Source organism: Peromyscus maniculatus, chromosome 10 (genome assembly GCF_049852395.1).
Source record: "Peromyscus maniculatus bairdii isolate BWxNUB_F1_BW_parent chromosome 10, HU_Pman_BW_mat_3.1, whole genome shotgun sequence".
Taxonomy (NCBI): domain Eukaryota; kingdom Metazoa; phylum Chordata; class Mammalia; order Rodentia; family Cricetidae; genus Peromyscus; species Peromyscus maniculatus.
The window spans coordinates 1931701-1950157 of record NC_134861.1 but is presented as its reverse complement, the minus strand read 5'-3'; the positions used below and the strand labels follow the sequence as shown (position 1 = coordinate 1950157).

The 18457-nt window shown below is 53.8% G+C and overlaps 1 protein-coding gene across 2 annotated transcripts in view; it reads right to left on the bottom strand.

Annotated features, from left to right (window-relative positions):
- Wfs1 (wolframin ER transmembrane glycoprotein) overlaps positions 1–17196 on the bottom strand; it is a 35202-nt gene extending 18006 nt beyond the window's left edge. For both annotated transcript variants that reach the window (XM_076545691.1, XM_006985604.3), the window contains exons 1-5: positions 17075–17196; positions 9783–10022; positions 4152–4234; positions 1843–1987; positions 331–501 (exon numbers count right to left, since the gene is read on the bottom strand). In XM_076545691.1, the coding sequence (XP_076401806.1) occupies positions 331–501; positions 1843–1987; positions 4152–4234; positions 9783–10017 (634 nt within the window). In that variant the 5' untranslated portion in view covers positions 10018–10022; positions 17075–17196. The remainder of the gene's footprint in view (positions 1–330; positions 502–1842; positions 1988–4151; positions 4235–9782; positions 10023–17074) is intronic.
- Between the last annotated feature and the right edge of the window lie 1261 nt (positions 17197–18457).

Below are 18457 nucleotides of genomic sequence, written 5' to 3'. Positions count from 1 at the left end.
AGGGCTGTTTCTACTCAGTGATGAACACACTCCACCCACCCTTGCCCTCTTTGGCTGGCACTGCCTGCCCTTGACCATCTTCAGCCAATATTATATAGTAGTCAGCTCCCTGGGGCTGAGAAGCAGGCTTCTGTCACTCCCTGTATCTCTGGCCCTTGAACCAGAAGTAGCCCAGGATACACTCCGATCAATAAATGATCAATAAATGGTATTTACAGTATTTGCCAATATGCCTGTCACCTCCTAACCATGGGGCTCCAACCCCCCCCCCCCGCCCCCGCCACAGGGAAGCCAAGGGGAAGTCCGTTGTTGGTGATGTGGCTGACTTACCCTGCTCATTGACCTGCCCGACATTTTCCAGCAGCTCGGACACGGCCACCTGCTTCTTCTTCTTAGGGTTGAGTTTCCAGTACATGACCAGGGCAGCCTTGCGCACGGCCCTCTCCAGGTCAGTCTCAGAGGACAGCTGCTTCACCTCGGCCTCATTCTCAGAAGTGATGCCTGACAGACAAAAGCATTAGGCAAACCCAGGCCCCACCGCAGCCCCCAGGGACACTCCCAGGAGGCTGGGCACAGGGCCATGAGGGAGGTCTGACTGGCTTCTTTGACTCAGGGTAGAGTGGATACCTGACCCCAAAGTGCATCTGAGCCCTATCCAAGACAGCACCCATGCTCCAAGTTGGAGGCCAGGTGGGTCTGGCCATGCCTGAGTGTCCACTGGAGCACAGGGCTGCCAGCCCTTCTGGCTTGTTCCCTCTGACACCTCGTCCTCGGGGCACCCTCGTCAGCAGGTGCTACAATAAGGACAAGGTACAAAGCAAGGTGCTTCGGGTCCAAGCCACGAGTCTGAAGAGAAATAAACTCGCTGCAATTACCAGTGGAACTATAGCAAGAGGGGGCGCCCCTGTGCCCAGGGTTTTCTGGGCTGGGACTCTACCCAGGGCAGCTGGGAACATGGAGCCTTCCACACACACAGAACTCTCTCTCAGACTGGACTTCTTATCTGCCCAGCAATCTCAGGCAGGAATGCAGGGTAGGGCAGGGCAGAGCGGGTGAGTCTGTGCTGCCCTCCCATTCCCACCCTCCAGAGCGGTGTGCCTGCCCCTGCTCCTAGGCAGCCCTGGGAACCACTGGCTCCAGACCACCGCCATGTGGATTACGCTGGCTCCCCTAACCCGGCCAGCTCTAGGTGACTCTACCTGCTGTGGCCTGGCCAGGCTGGCTGAGACATCCTGGCTGACAGAATTTAATGGGAAAATCTTTTTTGTTGTTGTTGTTTTGTTTCTCCCATAAATGACCAGTCTAGTTGTCAAAGAGAAAAGACTCTGTACACTAACTGTAACTTTGAAAACACTGATAGATCTCAGAAGGAGCGATACAGAGTGACTTCCTGGGCTTTGGTTATGAGTGATTTGTATACTTGTGGCTTCTACGTATTGCAAGTTTTATACAGCAAGCATAAAAACTTACAATCCAAAATAAATATCAAAATACACAACCACAACAAAAACTCAGTGACACACCCAGGTTACCTTGGAGCCTACAGGACACACTCCGAGGCACTTGGGACAGCCGCCTCCTCGGACTCTAAGATTTACTTCCTGATTTGGACTAGAACCCAGAAGGGAAGTGAGACTAATTAATTACTAACTAATTACCCGCGGACACCAAGCACAGGACAAAGGACAAGGGATTAGTCTGGCATGTGAAGTCCATGGCAGATTTCAAAAACCTCGCAGAGCAAGGAGGCGACCCCAAAGACTTCTCCCTTCCCAACAGCGTGGCCAGCACTGCAAACCACACCCCCTGCGGGCCGCAGCCGAAGGCCCCACACAGCCTCACCTTTCCTGTCAGCCAGGCACCGCCTCAGCAGCTTCACAGCTTCCCGCCTGCCCTGCTTGGCTGCCAGGATTAGCCAGGCCACGGCCGAGCAGCTGTTGAGTTCTTCATCTGCGTCATTGGCAAGCCGCAGGTAGTGTTTGCCCACCTGAAGGCAGAGACATCCATCACCCTCCAGCTTCCGGGATCCTGTTCTCCTCACTATGGGGCAGGCGTGGAGCCTTCTATAATGACAGTGAGAGACCCCCACCCCAGTTCCCCCTAAGGCCTGGAGAGCCAAGGAAAGGGACATCTAAAATAGCCAGAACCGAGTTAGTTCCCCATTCCCATACAGGGTGAAGTCAGAAGTTTTAAAAGTACAAAATCAGACTGTCTGGTGGTAACTAACCACGAGACGCCCCCCTCCCCCGGGACAACATGACCAAATTTTGGAGTGGGCTGTAAAACTCCTGACAGAGCAAAAAATAAGATAAAGTCCAAGCTCAGGAAAACTGGACCAATCAAGGGTGGACCCGTACTAACCCCCTCCTCTCTGAAGAATTTTGTGGGTTTTGCCTTCAAAAGCTAATCTCCCCAAGAAAGAGGAACTCTCCTCCCTGCCTCGCTGCACCGGGCACTGTGGATGAGGGTTCCTTGCTAGCTCGTATTGCGCCGAGAAGTAAACCTTGCTATTGCATTCTGGATATCTCTGGTCTCCTGGTGGTCTCTTTGGGGGTCCTAATCTGGGCAGAACAACAGAATGTGGGTGCTACACTGTGCTCAGCTCCTTCCCTTGCTCCTGCCTACTGGGTGCCGGAACCCCATTACGGTCAGAAAACTAGAACGGCTGAGTCCACTCGCTGCCTCTCAAACAGCTCAAGCTGGAGAAGGTAGCCAAGAGAAGCCCTGGTCCTAGGCCAGATTACTACTTATTTTTATGATAGAATTTTAAAATAAAAGGTATTACATTTATTTATTCATTTCTTGCATATGTATATGTGTATGTGCATGTATGCCACAGCACACATGTAGAGGTCAGAGGACAACTTGTGGGATTCAGTTCTCTCCTTCCACCATGTGGGTTCTGGGAATCGAACTCAGGTCACCAGGCTTGGCTGCAAGCACCTTTACCTGCTGAGCCATCTCGCCAGCCCTGACAGATCTACTGGAAGGCAACCATGGCTGCTTGCTTACACGTTAGCATGACAGGTTTTCTGTTTTCCATGGGAATGTTGATTAGTTTAGACAGATTGTGGAGCCCAAAATATTTTCTATCTGGCCCTATGCAAAAATGCTCGTTAACCCAGTCCAAGCTTCCCACTCTACAGATGGGCAAAGTGGAGCCAAAAACACAGACAGGCCAGGAAAGAACTGGGCATGCTCCCCAAGTTCAGGAGGCTGGGGAGGACTTCACAATCCAACCAGCTCTGTGGGTGTTCACTAGCCTCCGGAGGCATGGGGCACAGGCTGGGGACAATTTCACAGTTCAACTGGCCCCTCAGATGCAAATAGGAAATTTTCCTTGTGTCCCTGCATAGAGACTTCCTCCCTTCTTCGAGGGCTGTAGGGTGGGAAACCCCAGGAGTCACTTGCTTGAGCCACAAACATGGAAGCCAGGCAGTCAGAGGTCACTCAAAATCCCTATGTCACACAGTGGCTTCCCCTTGGGGTAGGCTGAGGCGAGGCTGGGGGGCATTCTAGACCCCAGGATGGGAAATAGCAGGAACATGGACTGGTGTCGCGGCCTCCATAGTACTGAAGGGCAGGTAGGAGGGGATGAAACGTTCTTGGCCTCCATTGCTGCCAAAATGTGGGACAGCTGATTCCCACCTGCCACAGCACCTTGAGGACAGAAACGATGGCCTGTCAGATCTCTGTCCCTCTCCCTCCTTCTTCCCTGTGCACCTGGGTCTCTGACACCCAGCAAGATTGTCTTGTCTGAGCTCCTCCACTCCTGACTCTCCTGTCCCACAATGCCCTGGGCACAGTGGCCCTTCAGCGGAGACAGCCCCTCCTCAGGAGCAAGCCTGCTGCAGACACCTGGAAGAGGGTGAGTGGGCAGGAAGGAGGGAGGGTACCCTGGAGGAATGCATGCCCAAGACAGGATGTGTGTGCAGGACCAGAGTGGTAAACATGGGTGCACCAAGAAGGTACTGAAGAAAAAAACAATCAAACAAAAACTAACCAATATGGAGGTTTCCATAACCATACTAGTTCCTCATCCCTGCAGAAAAGGCCAGACCCCTACTCCATGAGCCACAGGACACCAAGTCAGGCTCATGGTGCTGGGGTCACATTTCCCCGCCCCCCCACACACAATGGCTGGTCCTCACCTCTGTCTGTGCTTTGGGGTCTCCAGCCTTGGCTTTCTCCAGGATCTCTTCAAAGGGGATCTCCACATCTGCTTTCACAGGACCTTAAACATGAAGAGAAATCAGAATGTCACACAGCCAGACCTTACACCCGGCAGTGGAATGGAGGATTGCCGGGACCAGATTTCAGTTCTGTCACTGACTCTCACTTTAACATTGAAGCAAGAGGGAGGAGGAGGAGGAGGAGGAGGAGGAGGAGGAGGAGGAGGAGACAGAAATGGAGACTGGGAGGCAGTGGGTTGCCCACTGATGCTGCTAGCGAGCCAGAACGTTCTATACCAGGGGTGTTTGTCACTAGGAGCTCTGTGGGTGTGGGGACTGGGAGTGGGATGCAGACCCAAGTCCCCTGTCACCCTTCAGCTCCAATTCACTCGCAGGGCTGTAGTTCGAGAGGCCCTAAAGAGTGAGAATGCACATCCATACTCAGCAGACACTGCAGCTCTGGAGGGCACAGTGGATGGGCATTCATTCCTTTTTTCTTAAGGGCAGGTGTCTTCACTGTCAGGGCTGCTGCGACAAATGCTATAACCCAGGGACTTACAAACTGGAGTTTATTGTTTAGGGTTCTGGGGATTGAGAAGTCTGAGTTCATGGCGCCAGCATACAGATCTCAGGAGGGCCTGGTTTATAGTTCATGGTGCCCTGCCTAGAAGAAGCGAGATAGTTCTGGGACCTATTTCATAAGGGCACTAATCCATTTATGAGGCTCTATCCTCATGATCTCATCTCACTCCAATCAGAAATAAGCAATAACCTCGCCCAGGGCTGTAGGGAAATGCACACAAGCCCACCTGGCACCTCCCATCCCTGAACAAGTGTATGGTTCAGGGATGGACATAGTCAAGCCAAAGAGTCTGTGTTGGATCTGGAAGAACAGCCTTCCTCCCATGCCAGATCGGCTCTGTGGAGGGAACCCTATGAGGCGAGCCTACCTGACAGAGGACAACACAGCAAGGCAGAGCAGACTGGAGAGGGGAGGAGAGGAAGAGAGGAAAGGGGGTACCTCCTAGTGACAGCATATGAACTCCTGGGTCCAGCCTCACCTGAAGCCAAAAGCTACTCTAGAGACTCTAGAGGGCTGGGGAGATCGTGCAGAGGGAAATCCAGAGGATCTGAGTCCATAGTGCCTGCTCGAAAAGCTAATCATGGCTGTGAATGCCAGCAAGCCCAGCACTGGAGACCAGAAGAAGATGGATCCCTCTGGGAGCCCTCTGGCCAGTCGGCCAATAGGCCAAAACAAGAAGCTTCTCATTCAATGAGAGACCCTGTCTCATGGGAATTAGAGCAATAGAGGAGGGCACCCAACATCTTCCTCTGGCTCCTTGTACACACATCTGCACAATCACAGGAACACATGCAGACACATGTCATGCCACACTTTACACACACAGGAAGAAAGGAAGGAAGGAAGGGAGGAAGGAAGGAAGGAAGGAAGGAAGGAAGGAAGGAAGGAAGGAAGGAAGGAAAGAAGGAAGGGAGAGGGGGGATGAAGGGAGGGAGAGAGAGGGAGGTTCTTGCTATTGCCCCCCACTCCTGTTTCTACCAGTGCATACTGGGTGTCTGTCATTTGCAACTGAGAGGTTCCTGAACTAACTCCAGTCAGTTACAGTCATATGTGATGAGTTACCGTCCTAAGTTGGCCATATAATTCTGAGGAGCTCCTGGCCTCTGTGAGCCCATGAACAGGGCCCTGCCCATCTCTTCAGCTGGTCTTCTCGCACAGGCCCCATGCACTTGGCAGTTCTGCTGGCCGTCTTGGGGAGGAGAGCCCCAGTGGTACACTCTTTTCTGCTGGCCCCAGCTCCTTCCCCCACCCTGGCCCCCCGCAGTGCACGGGTGTGACCCACTGCACCAGGTCGACTGGTCTCCAAGCCCCAGCTCCCAGCAGTACTGCTCAGCAAACTCAGAACAAACATTGGGCCGACAAGGGAGTAGCTGTGAGTAGACCTGCCGTGTTCCTCTGTCCCATGCATCCCAGGCAACCAGTCCAGCACTCACTGTCTGGCAACCGTGGTGCCGCCTGCCGGGCCATGCTCAGCCACACCAGGCAGCCTCTGGCATCTTTCCCTCCCAGCCCTGACTGTACGTACACCAAGCACTCCCAGAGGCAACCTCCATGCTGCAAGCTACCTTCCGGCTCCGCACCACCAATCCATCTTACACCTAAGGGTTCCTTAAACTTCCTACAGCACGCTCAACACTCGACCGTTAAACACACAACCAATAAATCGGACACAGCATCCTGTCTCTAACATGCCACACCTCTAACATGCCACACCTCCTCATCATTGGTCTGGGGTCCTCGGCCTCCAGATTTCTCTGTCCATCCATCATGTGGGTTTATGTTGATGGGCAGGAAGAACGGAAAAGGCCCTGGGGCCACACGACCCTTGTGGCCAGAGCAGAGGATCACGTGAACCAGGGTTTTCCCACACAAGGCTACCTGGCTGAGGGGCTCCACAATAAACAGGGCATCTGGGGCCACCCTGGGCCCATGGGGTCTCCCAGGTAGGATAGCCAGGTTGAAGGGGTCTCCCACAGGGAGCTGGGAATACTCACTCCTCCACACGGGACAGTCAGAACTGATCGAGTTCCCCACTTGGGACAATCAGGATCACTCTGGGAAGAGGGGTTCTTCAGCCCTTGTGGGACAGCAGGGACTCCACCCTCTGTGGCCTGAACAGCCTAAGGCATTCGGCCCCTATCATCCACCCAGCAGACAGTTACTGGGCCAAAGAGCCATAGGTACCAAGCTGATGAACCCGTCATTGTCACAGCTCACTCCGAGAGCCAGTGAAGACATCCATGTTGTCAGCTCAGGTAACATGATGACTGGAGACAACAACCCTGCCTGGAGAGACTTCCTGGAGAGGCTGACATCAGGGGCTTGGAATGCAGCCAGAGGCAGAAGTAACAGAGGCGTGCTGCCCGCTTTCCGGAAGACTCAGAGACCATCACGGGTGGCTTCACGACAGGCAGCTTAAGCACTAGGTCACAGTGTGCACTCAAGGACGGGCTTTGCCTGCCTTGGAGGCTGAGGGACACGGTGATCTTTTAAGAAGATTCATAAAGCCAAGGGCCTGAGGGCAGGGCAGCGCTGAGGGTGGCATTGGCCAGGCAGCATTAGCTGCCCAGGAGCCTCAGCCCTAGCCAGCCAGGCCGAAACCCTTCAGCTCTGCCAGGGAGGCAGCCAGAAGACGTGGTCCCTTGACCCAGGAACTGAAACTCCAGGCCTTGATCTGTGGACAGGCTGGCAAACAGTGGTAGACACAGGGGTGTGCACCACTAATCTGGGGTCCCGTCAGGTGCTGGGTGGGGATGCTGCTGAGTTGGAGTGGTCATTGAGGGCTGCTTGGAGGAAACAGAAGATGCCAACAGCTGGAACAAGGGGACGGAACAATGCTGTGGAATATTGACTATTAAGTATTGTAACTTCAACTAGGTAAGAGATGGTTCACATTTGTGGTGTGGACTATTGCTTTAACTATGTAAGGATGTGTTATATTTGTTTATGCAGCATTTGTTTAACTATGTAAAGATGAGGTGCTGTTTCACCCTGCCTGCCTAACGCACCTGACTAGTCGAATAAAAAGCTGAGCGGCCAATAGCTAGGCAGTAGAGGCAAAGGTGGGGCTGGCGGGCAGAGAGAATAAGTAGGAGGAGGAACCTCGGCTCAGAAGAGAAAAGAATGAGGGAAAAAGAGAGGGAGACACCCGGGGCCAGCCAGCCAGCCATGGAAGAAGCGGAAAGTAGGACATATGGAATGAAAAGAAAGTAAAAAGCCCCTGAGGCAAAATATAGATTAAGAGAAAGAGGTTAAATTAAGCTGTCAGAGCCAGTGGGACAAACGTAAGCTAAAGGCTGTGCTTTCATAATTAAAAAGAAGTCTCTGTGTCATGATTTGGGGGCTGGTGGTCCGAGAAAGCCTGCTACAGAACAAACTGACCAGGACTGGAGGTTGTACCCCATCACTCATACCTACCACCCAGGGACCAAAAGGGGCCTCCCACCAACCCAGCCAGATACAGCAAAGGATAGTCTCAGCATCTGCATGGCAGCAGCAGAGGCCACAGAGGCATCCATCCCCTCTCTACAGCCGGTGGACAGAAGTAATTTGACACAAACCTTCACCCAAAGATACAGCCCCACTCTGTGACTGGCCACCACTGGCAAGGGTCCAGTGAATGATGCCACACACTGGAACACGGTGTCAAGTGAAACTGTAAAGCCACACAAATGCCAGGGTGGCAGGACTAACTGGAGGGGATGAGCCTGGTACACAGGATCCAGAGCCGGAGTCAATGCCAATCAGTTGCCACCAAGAGGCAGCATTGTCTTCCTGCATCATAATAGGTCAGGTCCAGTCTCTACACATGGTCCTCGGTGCTCCCTCCTGACAGGCTCCCATCCTCTGCCCCGCAGATCCCTTGCAGGATTGACCCTGTCCTGTACTGCTGGACTCCAACCTCTGCTGGTAGTGTGCGGCGCTCTCATGCATTTTATATGATGCTCACTTTCCACCTCCACGTCTCCCCCCCCCCATCCCCGTCTGGCATCTGACACAGAAGGAGAGAAACGCATGCTATCTGGAGGCACAAGAACCTGGAGAGGCCAGAGGCTGACGAGAAGCCCCAGTGTGATCACACAGGCCAGCCCCTGCAAGGCACAGAGTCCCACACTCAGCCCATAACTGTCCCCCTGCATCTCAGGACACCTTTAAGTCAAAGGTGAATGGTTTCTATTCCCAAGGCTTAGTGTTCACCCAGCAGAGGCCCATGAGGTCAATTTAAATGCTCCCCCAAAGAAGTACTTTTTAATTTTAATTAAGAAACTGGGAAGAGACCATCAGACTATGACATAGAATAAGGAGGATATTTCTCTGGAAACTTCTGTTCCGAGAGAGAGACAGAGACAGAGAGTGAGACAGAGAGAGACAGAGAGACAGAGACAGAGAGGGAGACACACACACACACAGAGAGAGAGAGAGAGAGAGAGAGAGAGAGAGAGAGAGAGAGAGAGAGAGAGAGAGAGAGAGAGAGAGAATATGAATGTGTGTGTTCATGTATGCTTGCACCCACAGGTGGGTCTTCCTATAGGTTGAGGCTGGAAAGAGCCAGAGGTAGAAGACCTCATGAGCAAGTGGCATCCCAAAAGGTGAGGTGAGCTGAGCACTTTGGGGAGAGAGGTTCTCAGTGGGCAAAAAGGAGGTGGGAGACCATGAGGGCCAATCTGAAGGTCACAGAATGGCCCCAAGAGAGGAACAGGTGACAACCCAGAGGTAAGACACAGGACTGAACTACTAAGTCCTCAAGCCACTCTGAGAGCTGGGGGTCCAAGGAGGACCACGGAGACGGCAGGCGTGACTGTGGACATCTCTGAGTCACGTGGTCCACCTGTAAATGAGGCTGTTGCACAGGAGAAATGAGAAAGGTATTGCCTGGACGGCTGGCCACACAGTTGACGCACTTTGCATGCTGCAGCCTCAGACTACAGAGCAGCCCCGACTTGAGGAACCCGGGCCGCGTGCCCACCCTGCTTCCCCAAGTTGCTGTGGGCTGAGGACTGCAGGACCTCCTGGCCCTAACCCCTTACCAGCCTTATTTACTCCTTCCCGGCTGCTGGCGTGAGGGGCCCGTGGCTCTGGAGTGGCGGCTTCCCCAGCACCTGGTCCAGCGCTGGGCTCAGCCTGAGGTCTGGGAACATGTGGTGCTTCAACCTTTTCCTGCTCCAGTGAGGCAGTGGCATTGAGCCGGGCCCGGGCCTGGGGCTGTGGTGCGGATGGAGGAGGTGGGCCAGAGGGGCTTGGAGGCGGAGTGCCGGAGTCCATCTTGCCTGCAAACAAAGAGGAGGGTCAGACATAACAAAAAGACCCGGGAACCAGCCTGATGGTAAAACAAGGAGCCGGGTGTGAGCTGCCAGGCTCAGCAATCTCACTACATTTGACAGCCCCACGGGGTGGCTTCCAGTTCCCATCTCATCAGGTCAAGCCAGGTGACCTGGGGCTTTCGTGCCTTCATCTGAGAAATGAGGATGACATTGATGACACTCAGAAAGATGGGGCATGTGGTATACTGAACGTAGGTAGGACCTGACCACGGGGGGTGCATGGGGACCTACATCTGTCACCCAGCATCTGTGAAAGTAACTTTATCCAGAAAAATGAGTCCTTGCAGACGTAATAGCGGAAGCCGTTTGAATGCGACCACATGGGCTCAGGCTGGTCCTAAGTTCAATTGGTGGGGTCCTTAGAAACAGACCCAGCACAGGGGCCACGTGGAGATGGACCAGAGGCTGCAGTAACACCACTACTACAAGAGGCCAAACACCAAGGACTGACAGCCACCCCAGGAGCTGAGAGGTGAGAATAGCCCGGAGTCTCCAGAAGGACCAGGCCTGGACACATCTTGGCTTCAGCCTTTGGATTCCACAACAGCAGACCCACTGTAAACACACGAGTAAACTTCAGTAAACACACTGATTTCTAATGGAAGCTTGAAGAAATGGACCCTGGCGCTGGAGAGATAGCAGTTAAGAGTACTGGCAGCTCTTCCAGAGGACCTGGGTTTGATTGCCAGCACCCGCATGGCAGCTTACAACTGTCGAGAACTTTAGTTCCAGTGGGTATGATGCGGTCTCCTGGGACCACAATGCCCGCACATGGTATACATGCATACATACACACAGACAAAGCTCTTATATACATAAAATAAAAACCAATCTCTTTTTAAGAAGGAACAGACACCCTGGTAAAGTAAACATACATGATGAGGCTGAGGTAGAGGGCACAGCTGGCGAATCCTGGGGACCAGGTCCTAGTCTCAGGACCACACACACCAGCTTTTAATACATATTATGAAAAGCCAGTAGTGGTGTGAGAAGTGACATCTAGAAGAGCCTGGAGAGCGGTCAGTACCAGCATTGGTGAAGGGGCTTGACCGGTCAGCAAAAGGGCCTTGCATGCTGCTTAGCAACTTGGAAAATAACAGGTCATCGTAATTAAGGCAGCCATGAGCAGAGACCATGGAACAGCAAGCGCTGGAGGATCTCGAGCCTAGAAGGACTTTGAGGGGACAGAGACCCCTGAAACTGCTGGACCCCTGCACACTAGAGTGTGGTGAGATCATTCCTTAGATTCTCAAATGATGCTTCCCCAAAGCCAAGGCCATATCTGTCCTCTCCATCACTTTTAAGGAAACAAGCTCAGGAGTCTGGCAATGAGGAAATAGAATTCTGATTCAAAGGGGCCCTGACCTCTTGGCCTGGGCCTCCAGCCGTGTGATCCTGAACAGCCATGTGCCTTTCCTAGCATCAGCGTCCTTATCACCCTCCATGCTCAGGGTGACGGTGAGGACAGGGGACTCAAGCCCAAGCTGAAAAGGACCAGGTCTCAGCATCTATCCCTGATCCTGGCCAAGTAGCTCCCTGATGGGTAGTTCTGCACACTATGCACAAGAATGGACCCAGGCCTACATGCTAGTCACAGACTCTTCCACTTCAGTTCCACCCCAACTACAAATGGGTCCCAGAAATGGGAGCCGTGTCCACGGGGCAAAGCAGATTTCAATCTAACATTCTCCTGCACGGAGCAGAGTCCTTCATTCAATTTACTTTCTTATTTATGTTTTTTAAGCCCATATTTTAAAACATCCCCTAGGGATATTTAAAACCAAAAGCATGGCCAAGCCTCATGAATGTGCTTGGAAATCGGCGCAGGGTTCCAGCTGTCTCACAAATGCAGGCTTCCGGGAATGGCGATGCCTTGCAAATCTTGTCAGCTAGCCACACGGGGGCATGCAGATCCCAGGGAACGTGGAGACCAACAGAGAGCTACACATCCACAGGGACATGCAGACCCATGAGGATACGCACATTGACAGGGGCCTCACACCCACACGGGCCCACAGACCCAAGGGGAGCCACAGCCAGCAGTACAGGGAACACAGGGCTGGGCCCTCCACACAGAGAGCCGTTCCTCAGGTCACCAGGCCACCTCAGACTCAAGAAAGGTCACCTGCAAGCTGCCTCCTCCACTGCCCCCCCCCCCACAGAGCAAAGGTACCACTTTCACTAAAGGGAGGAGGGGCTCCCCCACCCCACAGACACAAGGCCCCCGCACTGTCATTAGGAAAACGCTCTGCTCAGTCCTCACATGCACCTTCTGTGGGCTCCTCCAAGCCGAGCAAGTAGGAAGACCCCATCCCAGGTCACTGGTGAAGACACTGTTCGGCCTTTAATCTCATCCATCGCCCAGACCCAGACTCTGAGGTCTGGAAGGAGGAGGAACCGTCCAAACAGCCTGAGGTTCTTTCTGGGGCTGGGTTCAGATTCCTCCAACCTCAGCAAACATGTTGCTGAAAGAGGCCTTGCATGCGCCCTACCCTTCTCCTGGTCCCTTCACTGACACACTGGCTGTCATTCCATAGTGCCGAGCAACTGCTCCCTCCATGCTTGTGCCTGCAGCGCCCTCCTCGGGAGTCCGTCCGCCCCTCCTCTGCATGAAGCCCCACAACCTTCAGCTGCAGCTCCATCCACACTCTGGCCAGGGTTTCCCAAATGCCTCCACTCAGGCCCTAAACTCTAGCTCTCCCGGCTTCTGTCCAGCTTTCTCTCTGTGACGAAAAAGAGGCCACCTTCCTGACAACAGGACACTGCTTCATAACTACAGGTACCATGGGGAGTAGCTGCTTAGCTTCCCTGCCTCGGTTTCCCTACACCTTCCACATCAGGTGCGAAGGTAAAGGAGAAGGCCACCTGTAAATGGTGAGGCATTTCAAAAAAACCAAACCAAACCAAATCCCTAAATGGGGGACTGCGGGCATTGCTCAAATTGGAAAAATTCTTGCCAGGCATAAAGCTCTGAGTTCAGTCTCCAATCCTAAAGTAAAAACAAAAGTCTTATGGAGTAATCCCATGACAGGCTGACCCGGGAGGCTTGCGGGCTGGCCGGCCTAGCCTAGTTGGCGAGCTCCAGACCAGTGAGAGACCCTGTTTCGAACAACCAAGGTGGACAGTGGTTGAAGAACAAGAGCCAAGGTTGACCTCTGGCTCCCACATGCATACATATAAACACACACACACAGAGAAACCCAAGTGTGAAAACCTCTCCTTCAGGTGAAAAACACCTTATAAAAGGAAATGTCAGGGAATCCGGCCATGGCTGGTTGCTATGCTCCTAGGGGACTTACCATGCGCACACTGCAGTCAAGGCAAAACTATTCTAAGAAATCTGGTAAGGCTGGGCAGTGGTGGCGGCGCACGCCTTTAATCCCAGCACTTGAAAGGCAGAAGCAAGCAGATTTCTGTGAGTTCGAGGCCAGCCTTGTCTACTTATCTACAGAGTGAATTCAAGGACAGCCAGGACTCTTACACAGAGAAACCTTGTCTCGGGAAAAAAAAAAAAAAGATAGAAGAAGAAAGAATGAAAGAAATCTGGTAAGACAGGGTAGATGCAGGGGAATTCATTTCAGGTTCTGGGGGCACTGGCCAAGCCTAGTTTAAGTCAAAGAGTTTTGTTAACTCAAAACAGTTCCCTGGAATTATTTTCCACAGAGACACAAGAATCAGACCATCAGATCTGACACTGGTGGGGGCAGGGGGTGGGGGGGGTAAGAGTGAGGGTGGGGAGGGCGGGGGAAGGACCTGCTGGGTGCTGCTGTGAGCCCAGAAGTTAGGGCTGCACCTCAGGGTATACACCACGGCTTAATGGATGCAAGCTGAAACAGGAGGCAGCCAGGTTTAGGACCCTGGGACCGATGGGGCTGAATGACCTTAGGCAAGTCCCGCCCTAGGGCTGGAAATCCCTGGCTGTAGAACAAGAACCTTGTCACCCAGCTCTGGTCCCAGCTTCACGGTGGCCAGAGCAGTGGCTTAGAACCCATCATTGAGTAAGATCCCAAAACCCAGAGTGGCTGGCATTCTTTCCCTGTGAACACCAAGGCATATTTTTATCCCATCTAAACACAAATGTCAGCGTTAAGGAGCTGTGCTGAGGAGTGGCCATTCCCAGAGAGGCCACTCCGGAGAGGGCCGCCTGACGGTGGCCTACAGAGGCTAGGGCTATAGGACCACATGGAGCCTTCTATCCAGAAGGTTCTAACCCTCCCAGGACAACTTCATTCTGCTCTGCAGGGGGTAGTGCCACTCTCTCAGTCCTTGGTAACAAGCCCCATGGGAAGTCAAGATGGCCAGCGTGTCTACTTCTGCATGGCACTCGTGAGAGACACCTGCGGGGCTCACACACTGAAACATCCTCACAGCAATGCTTTGGTGTCCTGAGAGCCCAGTGATAAAGCCCTCAGCCCCCACATGGTACCCGCTGCACGGCTATGAACCATGATCTTGTGTACAAAGAGTCAAAGACAGAAAACAAAACATAATACTGTCAAGCAATGTTTGAAACAGATTTGGTAATCACTCTGGGTCTGTTTAGGTTGAAAACAAAACTCATCTGTAGGAAAAGATGGAAGAAATGCCCCTCCCCCACAGCAATACTTACTATCTCTGAATAAGGAACATAGGTAGTTATACTTTAGTGTAAAAAAAAAATACATTTCCTTAATTTTCTATAATGAATGTGGAGCATTTGGGGAGTTAAAATGAAGCATTATTTTAAAATCCACCAGTGACCAAGCCCCTGGCTTAGGATGTCCACTCTGGCCTGGCCTGACCCAGCCCTCTGGCACAGGGCTGACCCTCAAGGCAAGGTCACAAAGCCCTTGATGGCTCCCAGGTGCCTATTTTTGCCCAGAGTATTAAGTCCAAACCAAGGAACAGTCCAAGCTCTCCCAATGTGACAAGTTCACAGGAACAGAGGGGGAGTAAACTGGGAGGGGCCTGGCCGCAATGGTGGGCAACCAAGCTTGTCATGTCCTGCACCTGCTCTGGGCTGGCTGTGTGGGTCAGCAGGCTGGACTGGGGCACATCGGGGACTGTCGGGCACTGAGCTTCCCTGCCCAGGAGAAGATGCTCCAGGGAGCATAATCTTTGAGCACCTGTCTTGGTGGGAAGGTGATACCTAGTTAGACAGCCTGAGATGGAGAAGTCACAGTGACTGAGTGGACAGAGAAGCCCTCATTTAACCGTGGGAAGGGACACATTAGGGACTTTGCAAAGGCCTGGCTGAGCCTTCGGGACAAGCAGAGAGAAGAGATTTTCAGCATTAGATGTACCCGTGCCCTGGGGGAGGGGTGGATAGATAGACAAACATCAGTCCCCTGGGGCCAGAAGGAATGCCAGGCTAGGAGCGAGCGTGATCCCATAGGCCCAAGAATGTAAGAACGGCTGAGGATGTCTGGAGCCATGGAAGACCAAGGAGGAGAGTCGGGGCCATCCAGGCAGAGTGAGGGGCCTGGACAGGGCAAGCACTGGGGTAGATGGGAAGCCAGGAAAGACAGGAGGTTGTAACTGGACGAAGATGTAAGGAGAACTAAAACGTGGGGACTCAGAAGTGGCCTGGCATGTGGCTGGGGGCTTCAGCCCCCTTCTAAAGTCGGAAAGGTGGGAGGAGGGGTGCCTTATAGAGCATAGTGATCCCTACCCATTGTCACTGTGTCCCCGGCAGGGACAGGGATGTGTCTGGCATCTGTCAAACAGTGTAGGTATTTCTGGGGCCAAGATTGAGCTAGGTCTCCTGTGTGACCAGCCCTAAACCTCCTGAAGCCATAGGGGAGGCCAGCACTGGGGTGTTGCCCACAATTTTCCACCTGGGGACAAAAGGCAAAGAGCATCTCCACCCGATGTGGCCTGTGTCTGAGGAGGTGCAAGGAGCATGCAGAAAGGAAGTGCATAAAAGAACCTCTCTCTAGATCCCTAGTGAGATGAAAACACCTCTGAGTGTCATCAGCACCCGTAGAGACAGAGGTCAGCAAGTGGGGAAGGCGGGAAGGCAGCCCCTGCGCTTCTCATGGGCATCAAGAGTCGAGGGCACAGCTCTGAGGGACTGATGGATCCCAGAGATGGGAAAGTCCCAGCCAACCACCAGGGGTCATCGTCCAAGGTAAGGGAGGTAGGGCTGCACTTGCTTGCTGGGGGGCAGAGGTTCATTAGCTCTGTCCATGAGCTGTGTGGCCCTGGCCAGGCCCCAAATTCACTGAGCCTCTGGTGTCAAGTGGAAACTGTAAGTTCTACCCCTGTGACTAGAGGCTCGCTGGCGGTGGCTGGTGGCGGTGGCGGGGAGGGAGTTCTCAGGAACCCAAACGCTGGTTTATTGGAATCTCATATAACATCAACTAACCAAATGCGGTGAAAGGACGCAGCTCCAATCACACCCAAAAGGGCAGGGTCAGATTTTCCAGAAGGCTTCCAGTCATCTGACCAGAACCTAAGTTTCCCAAGGTGCGGGGCATACTAGAGGTGTGGGCACACCACGGCCAGTGGTTCATACTAGGGTGGGTCACTCCAGGCAGGTCTCCCTCCTTCCTTCACTGAGGCCCCGAAGGAGGAGAGAAACAGCCAGACGGTTCCGGGGTGGGCTGAGCCCCTACACGCCCCAGGGATCAGGTCTTCTGCCGCCCTGCGAAGGGGAGGCGGGGGAGGTAGGGCATGATGGGGCAGCTCTGGGGCGCGGACAGTCTTTCAGACCAGCTGTCCCATCCGCAGCACAGTCTCACGGGGAGATTTGCAGGCATGCCCGGGACTCCGGGGCTGGACGAGGGGCGCGCGGCTGGGGCACACCCCATTCGGATGGGGCAGTAGGCGCCTCGGGCTCTGCGGAGCAGCGAGAGTCCTGGCCTCCAACTTCTAGCAACTTGGAGTTGACTTGGGGCCCGGCCACCCATCAGGGGAAACTGAGGCCGGCAGAGCAGCGCCTCCCAGCGCTCCGGAACCCTCCCTGCCGCTGCGTGCCCAGGGCCAAGGCCACAGCACAACGATCCTGAAGTACTCACCGGCCGCAGTGCTGGGCCTCCCAGCCCGCCGCGAAGTTGCTCAGGAACCGCGGAGATTGCAGCGGCCAGCAAAGCAAGCGAGGCGGAGCGCGCGGCCCTGCATCCAGCGCGGCCACGGCCAAGGGGCGGGGCCTGGGCGGGGCCTCCGCCGCCCTCCATTCCTGAAGCGACTCCCGGGACTCGGCTCGCTGAGCGGCTGGTGCGCCTGCCAATCATCGAGTGCCCTCGCCAATCACGGTGCGCCTCGCCTTGCATCGATGCGCTCTCTTAGGTCCACCAGTGGACAGATGGCGCCCGGAGGGCGGGTGCGGCCGGCCCACAGTGAAAGTCTCGGAGTGAACTCGGCCCGAGTCCTGCCCCCTAGCCGCCCCGCCTCCAGGACGTTTCTTTCTTGACCCAAGCTTGTGAGCCTGCTGAGTAACAGGTGGTTGGACCCAGGAGCAAGAGTCGCGCCACCTTCCGCTCGCCTCTGCACGGTGGAGCTCCATCTTCACACTTCAGACCGAGTATTGTATGTAGTGCTTGCTTACTGACAGCGCGCATTTTCGTGCCAGGAGCCCTAATTCCGACCATCGAGATACACAGAGGACTCCCCAGTGTAGCAGCAAGTACAAAATAAGTGTGGCCCGAGTTAAGTGTGCACGTGCCACCAAATACCTCTTTAAATGAGCAAAACCAAACTCAGACTAGCACGCTTTTAAGATTAGCCAGGCAATAATGCCTGTCTGGCTCAGGCAGTTGGAAGGCCCCTTCTTTCTGACCCTCTTTTTGGTGTCTGAGAGGTGTGGTTTGGAGATCAGAGCTATGGTTTAGTTTTTGTGTTCCTTTCTTTGGACCGCACAACTTACTGCACGGAAAACCTGTCCTGCTTACGTGCAGCAACATCGTTCAGGCTTACAAAGACAGGACCTCCAGCGTGTCGGGAGGTAGTTCAGGTGGCTTTGGAGATGGTCTCCGTCCCCTGAACCACTCCAACCGTGCTCTGTCAAAGGTACATGGTTCACCAGATACTTTGATTCTGCAGCTGCTCTGGGGGCCTAATCTTCTCACATACCCTGGAGAAGCTCACGGAGGAGGAAGGAAGCTCATCCCAGCAGCATGGCTCTGCCCTGGCTCCATCTGGGGCCCTTTCAGAAACGAAGGTTTTCTGGTTCACCCCTGTGTGTGGGTGACTCTTTCCCGTGGGGTGAGTGGGGGGGGCGGGGAGTTCAGGACGCAGGGGCACCAGATACCAGTGGCTTTTTCAGACCTATAGCCATATCTTACCAAAACAAGTTTCTGGGAGTTGTTTGGAGGAATGACTTTTATATATATATATATAAACCTTTCCCAATATGGAAAGAGAAAAGTGGCCCCTGCAGTAGCAATTCACATTTCCATGGT